Genomic DNA, 17,496 nt, shown 5'->3' with positions numbered 1-17,496 from the left:
CCATCTTTCCCCATTATCCCCTTGGTAATTCCACCTGCGATTTCTGTTTGTCTGTTGCCAGTTCGTCTTGTCTTACCAGCGTGTTTTCCTGGTTTCCAGTCTTTCTAGTTTCTGTTTTCTAGTCCTCCCAGTTCTGCCTGCCCTGACTCTGATCTGGTTACGAACATCTGGCTGTCCTCGACCTGCACTTTGCCTGCTCTCCGTGTTATAATAAGTGATTTGTGTCTGCATCTGGGTAACATCCTGAGTTGTGATAGCAATATTTGACCAAAATCAGACAGCATTGTACTTTTAAACAGGTGATTGAAGAGACATGACCTAGGCAACCCGAAGAGTTCATCGTTACATAATGCTTATACATGCAATAAGCTAGTGATAATAATAATAATAATGTTGAGTGAGCCAGCATTGCAAGCAAGAATTTAACTGCACCTTTTACGCATGCTGTAAACTGTGTACAACAAATGCAATTTTATTTTATTTAATCAACCTAATTTTAAAGCACATAGTTGAGAATGGCATTCAGGAAATTAATACAGGAATGTAGGATTTCTAAGCATCCATATCTTCTCTTGTCTAGCACTACTACAGAATGTCCCCATACATGAATTCTAAGCCTCCATCCTCTACTGTTGTCCCCAAAACAGCACCAACGGGGCAAGAGTTTCCCCTGCTGGCCTGTTGACATCACTTCAAGCAGATCAGAACATAGCCTAGCGCGCAGACATTTCACTGCACCTTTTATACATGCTGTAAACTGTGTATAGCAACAACAAAAAATATATTTGATTTAATCTCCCAGTGTATTCAACCTAATTTTAAAAGGCATACAGTAAACGGTCAAAACTTTGGACACACCTACTCTTTCAAGGGTTTTTCGTTATTTTCATTATTTTCTACATTGTAGAATAATAGTGAATACATCTAAACTACAAAATAACACGTGGGATCATGTAGTAACCCAAAACGTGTTAAACAAATCAAAATATATTTGAGATTCTTCGAAGTAGCCACCCTATGCCTTGATGACAGCTTTGCACATTGTCTCAACCAGCTTTATAAGGTAGTCACGTAGAAATGTATTTCAATTAACAGATGTGCCTTCATAAAAGTTCATTTGTGGAATATAGAGGTAGGGGTAGGGGTGGTATATAGAGGACATATAGAGGACAAGCCTACTTGGTAAAATACCAAGTCCATATTATGGGAATGCTTGAATCAATGGAATATTAGCCACTTTCAATGTAACACACCAAAAAAACATTGGAGTAGGATTCTATTGCATTGACAGGCAGGACTCAGGTCCATACTCTACACAGACTGGTGTGCCATAACCAGCTAAAATAAGCAACGAGAAACAACAGTCCATCATTACTTTAAGACATGAAGGTCAGTCAATCTGGAACATTTCAAGAACTTTGAACGTTTCTTTAAGTGCAGTCGCAAAAATCATCAAGCGCTATGATGAAACTAGCTCTCATGAGGACCGCAACAGGGAAGGAAGACCCAGAGATTCCTCTGCTGCAGAGGATAAGTTCATTAGAGTTACCAGCCTCAGAAATTGCAGCCCAAGTAAATGCTTCACAGAGTTCAAATAACAGACACATCTCAAAATCAACTGTTCAGAGGAGACTGCGTGAATCAGGCCTTCATGGTCAAATTGCTGTGAAGAAACCACTACTAAAGGACACCAATAATAAGAAGAGACTTGCTTGGGCCAAGAAACACGAGCAATGGACAATAGACCGGTGGAAATCTGTGCTCTGGTCTGATCCCAAAATGTGAGATTTTTGGTTCCAACTGCCATGTCTTTGTGAGACGCAGAGTAGGTAAACGGATTATCTCTGCATGTGTGGTTCCCACAGTGACGCATGGAGGAGGAGGTGTGATGGTGTGGGGGTGCTTTGCTGGTGACACTGTCTGGATTTATTTAGAATTAAAGGCACACTTAACCAATATGGCTACCAAAGGATTCTGCAGCGATACGCCATCCCATCTGGTTTGTGCTTAGTGGGACTATCATTTGTTTTTCAATAGGAGAATGACCCAACACACCTCCAGGCTGTGTAAGGGCTATTTGACGAAGAAGGAGAGTGATGGAGTGCTGCATCAGATGACCTGGCATCCACAATCACCCAACCTCAACCCAATTGAGATGGTTTGGGATGAGTTGGACCGCAGAGTGAAGGAAAAGCAGCCAACAAGTGCCCAGCATATGTGGGAACTCCTTCAAGACTGTTGGAAAATCAGTCCCGAGTGGGCTCCCAAGTGGCACAGTGGTCTAAGGCATTGCATCTTAGTGCTAGAGGTGTCACTACAGACACCCTGGTTTGATTCCAGGCTGTATCACAGCCGGCCGTGGTTGGGAGTCCCATTGGGCGGCGCACAATTGGCCCAGCGTCGTCCGGGTTTTTCCGGTGTAGGACGTCATTGTAAATAAGAATTTGTTCTTAACTGACTTGCCTAGTTAAATAAAGGGTGACAAAGGGTGGCTACTTTGATTACTACATGATTCCATATTTGTTATTTCATAGTTTTGATATCTTCACTATTATTCTACAATGTAGAAAATAGTACAAATGAAGAAAAACCCTTGAATGAGCAGGTTTGTCCAATCTTTTGACTGGTACTGCAGTTGAGAATGGCATTCAAGTGATTAATACAGCAATTTCGAATATCTAAGCATTCATATCTTCTCTTGTCTAGCACTACAGTATGTCCCCTCACATGAATTCTAAGCATTCATCCTCTCTAACACTCTTGTGCCCACAACAGCATTTACGGGGGAAGAATAACCCCTGCTGGCAAAGTTCTTAGAGTATTGTGAGTATTGTAGATTGTAATACAGCTTTAGCTAGTTTCTCTTTTTGGGGCCTATAGCCAATTATATATCCAGTTGGCATGAATCGTATTTATAGTAGGGGACACCAGGAATGGTTGTAACACGGGACAGTTGTAACACTTGCAATTCCTCCAATCAGGAGTAAGGTAGAATCCTGTGATTCACTGTGCATATGCTCAGTTTAGTCTTGAACCCGCATGTGAAAAAGTTAGTCCCTGTGATAAACTCTGCACATTCTATTGACAGAAATCTGATTTTGAGTTAGGTAATTATTTTGACCCAATTTTTTGGGGGGGTGGCATCAACTGCTTTGTAGTTCCATTCACCAAACTTATATCAGGGTTATATCCATTCTGTGGAGAGATATTTGATGTAAGTTAGCAATGCTAAAGTTTAAACTAAAATGTTTTGCTAAAGAGTTGAGCTAAAATGATAGCTAGCTAATGGCTGAAAGGGTCAGTGTTAGTTGTAACAACTTGTGAGAAAATGAAACTACCCAGAGAAAAACAAGATGTTTTTGCTACATTTTTTATTTTGCTTTCAGCATGCCTGGATCATGGAAAAGAAAATCTGACAGCGGAATACCTCTCCACACTTTGAAAAGACTGTCAAATTATGTAGCAGAGCAGGGGTCAATCAGATCGGATGCAACGTTGTATGGCATATGTCATGCGATGCTGTACAGATTCTGCAAAGAGATAAAGAAGCTACTGGAGAAGGGGTTGAGAGAGCTTCCTCATGTAGGCTACCGTAGTAGAAACAGGGTCTTCATGGATGAGTAGGAGCAGAAGTTGTCAGAGTGTCTCTTGAGGGCAGCTGTGCCCACTGTGCCCACCTCTCCAACTGCCTTCCAGCAGGCACTGGAAGAAGAGCATAAACAGTCAATCACTCAGAAAGCAAAATGAATATGATTCTGCCTTAAAAAACAGCTGGAAAGATGCAAGCCAAAACAAACCACACTGAAACAACAACAAAAAACTGTCTTGCAACCTCTCACGGATAGGCATCCCCTTAGCGGGACAACTTCCGGTGAAACTGGAAGGCTCGCAATTCAAATAAATAATCATAAAAATGGATATGGATATTATGGATATTAAACATTTAGGGACAAACAAGTGTCTTATATCGATTGAAGGCTTAAATTATTGTTAATTTAACTGCACTGTCCGATTTACAGAAGGCTTTACAGCGAAAGCATGCCATGTGATTGTTTGAGGATGACGCCCTTCATCAAAATATTTTTCCACCGGCACAGGTTTCATACAGTCACAAATAGCGATTAAATATTCACTTACTTTTTGAAAATATTAATCTGATTTGTCATCCAAAGCGTCCCAGCTTTAACATGTAGTTTCGTTTTGTTAGATAAAATACTTCTTTATATCCCAAAAAGTCTGTTTAGTTGGCGCCATCGATTTGAGTAATCCACTCTTTCAACATGCAGAGATAGGAATCCGAAAATATACCCCTAAACTTTGTTTCAACAAGTCAAAATACATTTCTATTTAATCCTCAGATACCCTCAAATGTAATCAAACTATAATATTTCATATGGAAAGAAGTATGTTCAATAGGAAACTCGTAATGTCTTCATGGCACGCACACACACAAATTTCCAAGCAGGTGTCCTTGTACTAAAACTCCTATTTCTTACTTGTTTTGGAAGTTACAAGGCTGAAACCTTGAACAAAGACTACTGACACCCAGTGGAAGCCATAGTATGTAGTAGTAGTACCAAATGTATCCTGGGAGGTAATTCAATATACCCCTATACTGTCCATTGTAATAGCATGGGCTCTCAAAAAAAAAATCTGGTTGGTTTTTCTTTGGATTTTCTCCTACCATATCTATTGTGTTATAGTCTCCTACATTATTTTAACATTTCTATTAACTTCAAAGTGTTTTCTTTGCAATGGTACCAATTATATGCATATCCTGGCTTCTGGGCCTGAGTAACAGGCAGTTTACCTTGGGCGCATCATTCAGACAGGAAGTGAAGAAAAATAAGCCTTATGAAGTTTTAAGAAAAAAGCCAAAACAAAGCACATTGAACCAGTAGATTCAGATTCCTCCAATGAGGAAAACTTCTGTCCATGGATCACTTTAACAATTCCAAGTCCAAGGAGGTCTGGGTGAAGTGCTGAGAATGAAAATGATGGGCCCACCAAGCCTGTACCCCAGGACAGCCATACCACTGTCACAACTGTGACTCTGATTAAGTGAACATTTCCAACATTCAGTCCCACACACACACAGACACACCACAAATGTTCCGGTGTTTAGTTTAGCCGAGTTATTGTTTGGTTGAGAAAGACCATTTAGTGGAGGGTAAAATAATAAACATTTTATTATTTATATTTATTATTATTTCTGCCAAACAAAATGTTAAACATGGCAATGTTGCTCTCATGCTCTCAATAAAGGTGTTCAATAATTAGTTGCATGTCAGGATTTATGCACTTTTTCAATCTGTTACAATTCACCCCAAGCGCTGTTACAACTAACCCAGACCATGGGGTAAATTGTAACACTTCACTCCTTGTTTTTAAGACAGGCAGTGGTTGAAAAAAACAGCCGGAACTTGCCGAGGAGTCTTGTTCTGCACACAGATTGTGCAGGCAGCGAAGAACGCAAAGGTGGCGTGACAGCGCGTCTGGCTTGATTTTCTTGGATCCCGGTCGGTAGGAAGTGGAGAAGTTAAACCGGGTGAAAAGCAGGACCCACCTAGCTTGCCTGGAATTGTGAAGCGTGGCATTGTGGAGATATTCCAGGTTCTTGTGATCCATCCACACAATAAAAGGATGTCCCCCCCCCCCCTCCAACCAGTGTCTCCACTCCTCCAAAGCCATCTTCACCGCGAGAAGCTCACAATTCCCCACATCTTAATTCCTCTCCATAGCGTTGAGGCCATGGGAGAAGAAGGCACAGGGATGTAGCTTGAGGTCGAGGGCAGAACACTGGAACAGGACAGCCCCCACTCCGACATCCGAAGCATCGGCCTCCACTATACGAACTGACGGGACGGGTCAGGATGAACCAATATGGGAGCAGTGGTGAAGCGGTGCTTGAGGTCCTGGAACACCCGGTCAGCAGCTGGGGACCACGTGAATGGAACCTTGGGAGAGTTGAGTGCAGACAGGGGGCGCTAGGGTGCTGTAACCCTTGATAAAGCTGCAATAAAAGTTGGCAAATCCCAAGAAACGTTGCAGCTGCACTCTGGATGTAGGCTGGGGCCAATCCACCACCGCTCTCACCTTCCCGGGATCGATTTGTACATTCCCTGCAGCAATGATGTAACCAAGGAAGGGGATGGTGGAGCGATGGAATTCGTATTTCTCCACTTTCATAAAAATCTGGTTCTCCGAGAGGCGCTGGAGGACCTGTCGGACGGGGAGCATGTGTTCTTGGGCTGAGTCGGAGAAAACGAGGATGTCGTTGAGCTGAACAAAGATGAACCGGTTCAAAATGTCAAGGAGAACGTCATTAACCAGGGCCTGAAACACAGCTGGGGCGTTGGTAAGAACAAATAGCATGACCAGGTATTCATAGTGACCGCTGGCCGCGTTGGAGGCAGTCTTCCACTCGTCCCCTTCCCGTATCCGTACCAGGTGGTAGGCATTCCGCAGGTCCAACTTGGAGAAAATGATGGCCCACTGGAGCGGCTCAAAGGCAGAGGAGATGGGGTTCTTCACTGTGATGACATTGAGGCCCCCGGAAGTCGATGCAGAGGCACTGGATTTTGTCCTTCAAAGAAGATCCCTGCGCCGGCGGGGGAGGCAGAAGGGCGGATACACCCTGCAACTTAATTATGGGAGTGGGAGTGGTATTGTAGTTGACCCGGGCCTATAGAGCGCCCGTCCAGTATTCTAATGTCCATGGGAATGGACAGGGCCTGAGTGGGGATGCCCGGCTCGGACGCCAAGGATGCGTCCAAAATACTCTCATCAGGGCCAGTTCGTACTGTCAAGGTTCAGGAGAAGACCCAGATGCAGACAGTTTCGAAGTAACAAAAGTTTATCACAAAAACAGGGGGGCAGGCAAACGACAGGTCAAGGACAGGCAGAGGTCAGTAATCCAGAGCAGAGCCCAAAAGGTACAGAACGGCAGGCAGGCTGAGGGTCAGGGCAGGCAGAATGTTCAAAACAGGGAAAACTAGAAAACAGGAACTAGAGAAATACAGAAACACGGGAAAAACACTGGTAGGCTTGAAGAAACAAACGAACTGGCAACAGACAAACAGAGGACACAGGTATGGACAGGTGAAACAGATCAGGGTGTGAGACATATCACATCATACCATTATACAAATGAATATACAGCATATCTACAATAACTCTATTTTATTCCAAGTCCTATGAAAGGACAGTGTGCTGCCACAGTGGCCTACATAATACACACTTTTGTCTAATGTCATACAGGAATTGACCTCGTTTATCCATTGAGAACTATTGGGAGGATCCCCATGATGCCACTTAAAAAAGATCTATATTTATGACTAAGCTAAATCAATTGTTTGTTTTTATTTTCTTGCCCACCACCCCCCCCCCCCCCCCTGCCTCGTTCGGGGGACTAAACTACTATCCATTAAAAGTATTTATTGTTTTTTTGTTTTTGTCTCTTATTCCATATTGTCTTTCCATGTCTTTTCCCCCCCGTATTTCTTCTCCAATCATAGTAAAAACATAATAATAAACACATAATACATTGGACAGAATTTATAAATAAACATCCCACAATGGCAAGTGGGAGCTAAAAGTTCCTGGTCCCCCAGATGATACTCTACACCTCATCCAGATCTCCCCACTCCCCTTCAGCCCACTACCCCAGTGTGTTGACCACACAAGAACAAGAAAAACATGAAATAGTAACCCTCACAAAGTACAAAAACACAATAAAAATAAATGACACAAAGAAACAAAGCTACAAGCACACAGTACATAAACTTCAAGTAGAAACTGTCATGTGACTGATCAGCGACAAGTTTAATCTGCATCCCCTCTGATGATTGGATTAGGCTGCTCCATATTATCAATCCACTCTCGTTGTTTTCTGACAAGAACAAATCTGGACAATTTAATACACAATACATTTTTATTCACAATTTCAATATTATTTTTTCATTGATTTTCAAAGTACACAGGCAATACGTTTCAGTTCAATACAGGTACAAAAGGGAAATACAAAATATAAATAATAATTTATGAAAATAAAAAACAATAATTTACATATTTAAATATAATAAATAAACTAACAGGGTCCTACATGATTGTATTCATGCTTTATAAACTGGTAAGTGAGATGTGAGATCTGTCCTAAGTGAGATCTGTCCCACAAGGATATCCAATCTTTGCAGATGACGTTTTGTCTCTTTCCTGATGAGCTCCCACGCCTCTGCACTGTAGTTCTGAAAAACATTGAACATTTGAAATCTTAGTGGGGTGAACTTTCTTGTCAACATAATGACCATATCGTCTTGAACAACAAATAAAGGACTGGTGCCGTATATACACTGCTCAAAAAAATAAAGGGAACCCTTAAACAACACAATGTAACTCCAAGTCAATCACACTTCTGTGAAATCAAACTGTCCACTTAGGAAGCAACATGATTGACAACATGCTGTTGTGCAAATGGAATAGACAACAGGTGGAAATTATAGGCAATTAGCAAGACACCCCCAATAAAGGAGTGGTTCTGCAGGTGGTGACCAGACCACTTCTCAGTTCCTATGCTTCCTGGCTGATGTTTTGGTCACTTTTGAATGCTGGCGGTGCTTTCACTCTAGTGGTAGCATGAGACGGAGTCTACAACCCACACAAGTGGCTCAGGTAGTGCAGCTCATCCAGGATGGCACATCAATGTGAGCTGTGGCAAGAAGGTTTGCTGTGTCTGTCAGCGTAGTGTCCAGAGCATGGAGGCGCTACCAGGAGACAGGCCAGTACATCAGGAGACGTGGAGGGGGCCGTAGGAGGGCAACAACCCAGCAGCAGGACCGCTACCTCCGCCTTTGTGTAAGGAGGAGCAGGAGGAGCACTGCTGCCAGAGCCCTGCAAAATGACCTCCAGCAGGCCACAAATGTGCATGTGTCTGCTCAAACGGTCAGAAACACATTCTATGAGGGTGGTATGAGGGCCCGATGTCCACAGGTGTGGGTTGTGCTTACAGCCAAACACCGTGCAGGATGTTTGGCATTTGCCAGAGAACACCAAGATTGGCAAATTTGCCACTGGCGCCCTGTGCTCTTCACAGATGAAAGCAGGTTCACACTGAGCACATGTGACAGACGTGACAGAGTCTGGAGACGCCGTGGAGAACGTTCTGCTGCCTGCAACATCCTCCAGCATGACCGGTTTGGCGGTGGGTCAGTCATGGTGTGGGGTGGCATTTCTTTGGCCGCACAGCCCTCCATGTGCTCGCCAGAGGTAGCCTGACTGCCATTAGGTACCGAGATGAGATCCTCAGACCCCTTGTGAGACCATATGCTGGTGCGGTTGGCCCTGGGTTCCTCCTAATGCAAGACAATGCTAGACCTCATGTGGCTGGAGTGTGTCAGCAGTTCCTGCAAGAGGAAGGCATTGATGCTATGGACTGGCCCGCCCGTTCCCCAGACCTGAATCCAATTGAGCACATCTGGGACATCATGTCTCGCTCCATCCACCAACGTTGCACCACAGACTGTCCAGGAGTTGGCGGATGCTTTAGTCCAGGTCTGGGAGGAGATCCCTCAGGAGACCATCCGCCACCTCATCAGGAGCATGCCCAGGCGTTGTAGGGAGGTCATAAAGGCACGTGGAGGCCACACACACTACTGAGCCTCATTTAGACTTCTTTTAAGGACATTACATCAAAGTTGGATCAGCATGTAGTTATGGTTTTCCACTTTAATTTTGAGTGTGACTCCAAATCCAGACCTCCATGGGTTGATAAATTTGATTTCCATTGATAATTTTTGTGTGATTTTCTTGTCAGCACCTTCAACTATGTAAAGAAAAAATAAGAATAAGAATATTTCATTCATTCAGATCTAGGATGTGTTATTTTAGTGTTCCCTTAATTTTTTTTAGCAGTGTGTAAAGCTTCTCGGAGTAGGCTGATTTAGGATCATCTTTGCCTTTTAGATCACTATAAATCGGACAGAGGAGACCTGAGAGAAGACCTGATACTAGATCAGCAGTTCTTCTCTGAGACACTTGATACATTTGGCCCCAGAACCCATTTTTTATGAACACGTCTCCTGTTAAGCCAAGCCTAGTTTATATTAATTTGATTACACCTATTAAACATATTTCCATACGAAACCAAACTCACCATTTTTCTCAGAACTTTTCTATTCAAATTCCTGAAGTACCGTTTCAGTCTCTTCTCAGGTTTCACGACAGGTGATACCTGTTGGACAAAATTAAACAAAACATTAGCGTCATATGTAGGATCTTCATTTGATCTGGGGGTTTTTCCTGAGAATTTCCTGCACGTCAGGAAATGGAAAAAAATGTGTGCGTTCAATCTTTAAAAAGGATTCTAAAGTTAGCAATTTCGACTTCAAAATATCAAACTTGATTTGCCGTAATGAAGATACGCACCAAAGCCTACAAAAAAAATGTCAGTTAATTATAAACCACAATATTTTACATTTCAGTATTATTTTTGTGATGTCGCAAACTGGCTCAAAATCTGTAATAACCTACAGTGCCTTGCGAAAGTATTCGGCCCCCTTGAACTTTGCGACCGTTTGCCACATTTCAGGTTTCAAACATAAAGATATAAAACTGAATTTTTTTGTGAAGAATCAACAACAAGTGGGACACAATCATGAAGTGGAACAACATTTATTGGATATTTTAAACTTTTTTAACAAATCAAAAACTGAAAAATTGGGCGTGCAAAATTATTCAGCCCCCTTAAGTTAATACTTTGTAGCGCCTCCTTTTGCTGCGATTACAGCTGTAAGTCGCTTGGGGTATGTCTCTATCAGTTTTGCACATCGAGAGACTGACATTTTTTCCCATTCCTCCTTGCAAAACAGCTCGAGCTCAGTGAGGTTGGATGGAGAGCATTTGTGAACAGCAGTTTTCAGTTCTTTCCACAGATTCTCGATTGGATTCAGGTCTGGACTTTGACTTGGCCATTCTAACACCTGGATATGTTTATTTTTGAACCATTCCATTGTAGATTTTGCTTTATGTTTTGGATCATTGTCTTGTTGGAAGACAAATCTCCGTCCCAGTCTCAGGTCTTTTGCAGACTCCATCAGGTTTTCTTCCAGAATGGTCCTGTATTTGGCTCCATCCATCTTCCCATCAATTTTAACCATCTTCCCTGTCCCTGCTGAAGAAAAGCAGGCCCAAACCATGATGCTGCCACCACCATGTTTGACAGTGGGGATGGTGTGTTCAGCTGTGTTGCTTTTACGCCAAACATAACGTTTTGCATTGTTGCCAAAAAGTTCAATTTTGGTTTCATCTGACCAGAGCACCTTCTTCCACGTGTTTGGTGTGTCTCCCAGGTGGCTTGTGGCAAACTTTAAACGGCACTTTTTATGGATATCTTTAAGAAATGGCTTTCTTCTTGCCACTCTTCCATAAAGGCCAGATTTGTGCAATATACGACTGATTGTTGTCCTATGGACAGAGTCTCCCACCTCAGCTGTAGATCTCTGCAGTTCATCCAGAGTGATCATGGGCCTCTTGGCTGCCTCTCTGATCAGTCTTCTCCTTGTATGAGCTGAAAGTTTAGAGGGATGGCCAGGTCTTGGTAGATTTGCAGTGGTCTGATACTCCTTCCATTTCAATATTATCACTTGCACAGTGCTCTTTGGGATGTTTAAAGCTTGGGAAATCTTTTTGTATCCAAATCCGGCTTTAAACTTCTTCACAACAGTATCTCGGACCTGCCTGGTGTGTTCCTTGTTCTTCATGATGCTCTCTGCGCTTTTAACGGACCTCTGAGACTATCACAGTGCAGGTGCATTTATACGGAGACTTGATTACACACAGGTGGATTGTATTTATCCTCATTAGTCATTTAGGTCAACATTGGATTATTCAGAGATCCTCACTGAACTTCTGGAGAGAGTTTGCTGCACTGAAAGTAAAGGGGCTGAATAATTTTGCACGCCCAATCTTTCAGTTTATGATTTGTTAAAAAAGTTTGAAATATCCAATAAATGTCGTTCCACTTCATGATTGTGTCCCACTTGTTGTTGATTCTTCACAAAAAAATACAGTTTTATATCTTTATGTTTGAAGCCTGAAATGTGGCAAAAGGTCGCAAAGTTCAAGGGGGCCGAATACTTTCGCAAGGCACTGTATATACAGTGCATTCTGGAAGTATTCGGACCTCTTCCGCTTTTCCACATTTTGTTAAGTTACAGCCTTATTCTAAAATGGATTCAAGAAAAAAAATCCTCATCAAAATACACACAATACCCAATAATGACAATGCAAAAACATATGTAAATACCGTCAAATACCTTCAACATATGCAAATACCTTGAAGGTATTTGCAAAAACAATGCAAATACCTTCAACAATTCAGACCCTTTAACTTGAGACTCAAAATTGAGCTCTGGTACATCCTGTTTCCATTGATCGTCCTTGATTGGAGTCCAGTTGAGGTAAAAATCAACTGTTTGGACATTATTTGGAAGGCACACACCTGTCTATATAAGGTCCTAGAGTTTGTAGGTCTTGAGGTTGTAGAAATTGTCTGTAAGGCTCCGAGACAAGATTGTGTCGAGTAACAGATCTGGGAAAGGGTACCAAAACATTTCTGCGGCATTGAAGGTCCCCAAGAAACAGTGGCCTCCATCATTCTTAAATGAAAGAAGTTTGTAACCACCAAGACTCATCCTAGAGTTGGCCACCAGGCCAAACTGAGCAATCGGGAGAGAAGCGCCTTTGTCAGGGGGGTGACCAAGAGCCCTATGGTCCCTCTGACAGAGCTCCAGGTTTCCTCTGTGGAGATGAGAGCCTTCCAGAAGGACAACCATCTCTGCAGTACTCCACCAATCAGGCCTTTATGGTAGAGTGGCCAGACGGAAGCCACTCCTCAGTAAAAGGCACATGACAGCCCGCTTGGAGTTTGCCAAAAGGCACCTAAAGGACTCTCAGACCATGAGAAGCAAGATTCTCTGGTCTGATGAAACCAAAATTGAACTCTTTGGCCTGAATGCCAAGCAATACGTTTGGAGGAAACCTTGCAGGATCGAGGGAAAGATGAGCGGAGCAAAGTACAGAGAGATCCTTGACGAAAACCTGCTCCAGAGTGCTCAGGACATCAGACTGGGGTGAAGGTTCACCTTCCAACAGGACAACGACCCTAAGCATACAGCCAAGACAACGCAGGAGTGGCTTTGGGACAAGTATCTGAATGTCCTTGAATGGCCCAGACAGAGCCCGGACTTGACCTGATCAAACATCTCTGGAGAGACCTGAAAATAGCTGTGCCGTACACTCCCTACCCAACTTGACAGATCTTGAGAGGATCTGCAGAGAGAATGGCAGAACCTTTCCAAATACAGGTGTGCCAAGCTTGTAGGTATCACGTTTTAAGGTCTAACCAAGGTGCAGACAGTGTTGAAGAAACAAATGTTTATTCTTTAAACAGGGGCAGGCAAATTACAGGTCAAGACAGGGGTCAATAATCCAGAGAGGGTATGAGACACCGGAACAGCAGGCGGACTCAAGGTCAGGTCAGGCAGAGGTCGGTAACCCAGAGTCGAGGCAAGGTACAGGATGGCAGGGAGGCTCAGGGCATGCAGGAAAGGTCAAAACCGGGAAACCAGCGAACAGGGACTATCGAAAACAGGAGCAAGGGAAACCGCTGGTAGGTTTGAACGGACAAAACGAACTGGTACAGACTGACAGAAAACACAGGTATAAGTACCCAGGGGATAATAGGGAGATGGGCAACACCTGGAGGGGGGTGGAGACGAGCACAAGGACAAGTGAAACAGATCAAGACGTGACAGTAGCTTCATAACTAAGAAGATTCAAGGCTGTAATCACTGCCAAAGGTCCTTCAACAAAGTACTGAGTAAAGGGTCTGAATACTTACATAAAAGTGATATTTCATTTTTTTTTATTGTGAACACCTTTGCATGCATTTCTAAAACAGGGTTTCTGCTTTGTCATTATGGAGAATTGTGTAGATTGATGAGGGGAAACATGTATTTAATCAATTTTAGAATAAAGCAGACGTAACAAAATGTGGGAAAAGTCAAGGGGTTGAATCTTTTCCGAATGCATTTTATGTGTAGATTTTTTTCACCTGTATAGTTAGTAGGCTACACCTAAACCAGGGCTTTCTGATCCTGTTCCTGGAGAACTACCTTCCACACCTGATTCGTTAGGTGGTTGATAAATTGAGTCAGGTTAGTTTACAACTGGGGTTGGAGCAAAAACCTACAGGAGGGTACCTCTCCATGAACGGGGTTGGAGAGCCCTGGCCTAAACACTGATACTTTAAAATAGACTTGTTACTTACACAGGAACTAAGGTTCTCAAATTGGCGATCGAGAATGTTGAGGAAATCGTCCAGGTTTTTCTTGTCCCAGGTGACTGACTTCCTATTCCTATTCCCATCAAACAGTTTTATGATTTGATAGATGGTCTCGTTCAGGAATCTGACTTTGTCCTCAAACTACACAGGATGATACAAAAAAATACAAAAAAAGTTAGAAACAGTATAGGCTTCCGTTATGGCATCAATATTACATGGGGTCAAGACCACTATACCAAAGCATATCAGAACATGATAAGTCACAATTCGAGTCTTTACCTCTGCATCATATATGTGTCTGTAAAGTGATGTTGGGAAAAGGACAGGGGCATTCTGCTTTGTGATATCTCCTCCCTGGAAAACAATCAATATAGTATGTCAAGTCACGTGTCAAATACTTAAAGAGCAATCAAGACTGACATAAAGTATAGCTTATACTGCAAGTACAGTAGGCCTAATGTAGACAGCCTCTCTGGACCGCTCTGTCATTATATCCTTAGCCTATATTTGAATATACATTGTAAAATGGCGCTAACAGTTTTCTAACACAGAGGCTAAACATGAAACATATGACTATTTTACTTGGTTGGTTGTTTTGCTGTCCTTAATACATGCATTCAGTCTCCTCTTACAGTGTGCTGATAACTCACCATCTGCTCCAGCTGGGAAAGGTATTCTGCGCTTAAGTGACCGAAGTGGTGTTGGATCCAGTCACAGCAATGACACACACTCTGCATACTGCAAAGAATAAGAAAAAGACACGTCCAACTCTGCATTGTACACATTGTAAAGAGCTGTTTATTTTGCTTTTAGCTTTCCAGATGAGTTTGAACATCTTGGCGGTGTTAAGTAGTTTTACTGTGGAGTTAGGAAAGGGAAAACTGTATGGAGAATTTCCCCCGATCAACCTACCGGAGGCGGGGACTTTCATTTTCCAGACTACAACATGCAGCAATAAGAATTGCATGCCTCCTCCGTCTTCTGGACCAACAAATCTATACACATTCTCCTTGAAATCAGCTTTGAATTATAGTTGAACCAAAATATAAGATTATTAAATGTACATATCGGCTAGGCTATTAGCGAGAATAAGCTATTCGCGAGCATTGCTTTCAACTGCTAATAACTTCGCGTGAACGATTTTTAAAAAGGCTGATAACAAAATCGTCGAAGTCGAAATAAAACCCACAGTTCTTTAAGAACTCTGGACATATAATACATAAATTTAGTGGGTTTCTTTCAAAGGTAGTCCGAAATACTGTTCCGCAGTCCTCTGCTGTTGCGATACAACTGAAAAGTAATTTGGAGACGTCAAAGCCCTACCCCCACCACAATGACGCAACCAACTTTCACCCTACTGTTGTCTGCTGGTGATGCAATGTTGACAAGCAACGACAACATGATTTGTTGGAACGTTCGATTTGTCGTTTTCTTTACAACTGTAAATATCATATACTGTAGGGAAGTGGTCACCAAAACTGTCTTGCACGGTCCTGGAGACGAGAAGGAGGAGGTGCAGGCTTTTGTTCCAACCCAGTAGAACACACCTGTTACATCAGGGTCTTGATAAGATGTCATAGATGGTTTCATCCTGAAATGTCATATTGTAGGCTAAAATATGTGATGTAGCCTAACTATTCTGCTGGGAATTTATTCATAAAGCGCCTCAGAGTAGGAGTGCTGGACCCCCTCTGTCCATTCATTATAATCTAAAAGGCAAAACTGATCCTAGATCAGCACACCTGAGATGCTTTATAAATGCGGGTCTTGGTGTTATTCAATATAGCCTTATTGATAAGCCTTATGTATAAAATACATTTTATCTATTGGGGACCAGCAATGAGGATGAATCATAGGAGTGACACTTGAAACGTGATACCAAAGAGTCAGAGAGCAATATTTCCCATCACGTACAGGTCCAGTCAAAAGTTTGGACACACCTACTCATTCAAGGGTTTTTCTTTATTTTTACCCCATTCTACATTGTAGAATAATAGTGCACACATCAAAACTTTGAAATAACACATATGGAATCATGTAGTAAGCAAAAAAAAAGTGTCAAACAAATCAAAATATATTTTGTATTTTTGATTCTTCAAAGTAGCCACCTTTATGACAGCTTTGTACACTCTTAGCATTCTCTCATCCAGCTTCACGATGTAGTCTCCTGGAATGCATTTCAATTAACAGTTGTGCCTTGTTAATGTACTTTTAACAAGGCACAACTGTTAATTGAAATGTGCCTTGCGAAAGTATTCGCCCCCCTTGAACTTTGCAACCTTTTGCCACATTTCAGGCTTCAAACATAAAGATATAAAAATGTATTTTTTTGTGAAGAATCAACAACAAGTGGGACACAATCATGAAGTGGAACGACATTTATTGGATATTTCAAACTTTTTTAACAAATCAAAAACTGAAAAATTGGGCATGCAAAATTATTCAGCCCCTTTACTTTCAGTGCAGCAAACTCTCTCCAGAAGTTCAGTGAGGATCTCTGAATGATCCAATGTTGACCTAAATGACTAATGATGATAAATACAATCCACCTGTGTGTAATCAAGTCTCCGTATAAATGCGCCTGCACTGTGATAGTCTCAGAGGTCCGTTAAAAGCGCAGAGAGCATCATGAAGAACAAGGAACACACCAGGCAGGTCCGAGATACTGATGTGAAGAAGTTTAAAGCCGGATTTGGATACAAAAAGATTTCCCAAGCTTTAAACATCCCAAGGAGCACTGTGCAAGCGATAATATTGAAATGGAAGGAGTATCAGACCACTGCAAATCTACCAAGACCTGGCCGTCCCTCTAAACTTTCAGCTCATACAAGGAGAAGACTGATCAGAGATGCAGCCAAGAGGCCCATGATCACTCTGGATGAACTGCAGAGATCTACAGCTGAGGTGGGAGACTCTGTCCATAGGACAACAATCAGTCGTATATTGCACAAATCTGGCCTTTATGGAAGAGTGGCAAGAAGAAAGCCATTTCTTAAAGATATCCATAAAAAGTGTCGTTTAAAGTTTGCCACAAGCCACCTGGGAGACACACCAAACATGTGGAAGAAGGTGCTCTGGTCAGATGAAACCAAAATTGAACTTTTTGGCAACAATGCAAAACGTTATGTTTGGCGTAAAAGCAACACAGCTGAACA

General features: G+C 42.4%; 1 protein-coding gene across 3 annotated transcripts; it reads right to left on the bottom strand.

The window, feature by feature from the left end:
- Nucleotides 1–7,920: 7,920 nt before the first annotated feature.
- On the bottom strand, nt 7,921–15,660 carry ifn2 (type I interferon 2). Of its 3 annotated transcripts, none has more exons than XM_021556157.2 (6): nt 15,254–15,660; nt 14,992–15,079; nt 14,621–14,695; nt 14,327–14,482; nt 10,151–10,228; nt 7,921–8,246 (listed from the first exon to the last, which is right to left on the bottom strand). In XM_021556157.2, the coding sequence occupies exons 2-6, from the start codon at nt 15,076–15,078 to the stop codon at nt 8,115–8,117; spliced, it is 528 nt and encodes a 175-aa protein (XP_021411832.2). In that variant the 5' UTR covers nt 15,079; nt 15,254–15,660; the 3' UTR covers nt 7,921–8,114.
- Between the last annotated feature and the right edge of the window lie 1,836 nt (nt 15,661–17,496).

Source organism: Oncorhynchus mykiss, chromosome 13 (genome assembly GCF_013265735.2).
Source record: "Oncorhynchus mykiss isolate Arlee chromosome 13, USDA_OmykA_1.1, whole genome shotgun sequence".
NCBI classification, from domain to species: domain Eukaryota; kingdom Metazoa; phylum Chordata; class Actinopteri; order Salmoniformes; family Salmonidae; genus Oncorhynchus; species Oncorhynchus mykiss.
Note: the sequence above shows the minus strand (reverse complement) of the source record. Positions and strands in the feature narration are given on the sequence as shown.

Excerpts from the sequence above, each read along its gene's own strand:
- ifn2 (XM_036939702.1), bottom strand. The coding sequence starts at position 15,126 with ATGTGTACAATGCAGAGTTGGACGTGTCTTTTTCTTATTCTTTGCAGT. Across the intron at positions 14,483-14,620 it reads GACACATATATGATGCAGAG|TTTGAGGACAAAGTCAGATT; the intron begins GTAAAGACTCGA and ends CATCCTGTGTAG. Across the intron at positions 10,229-14,326 it reads TTGAGAACCTTAGTTCCTGT|GTATCACCTGTCGTGAAACC; the intron begins GTAAGTAACAAG and ends TTTGTCCAACAG.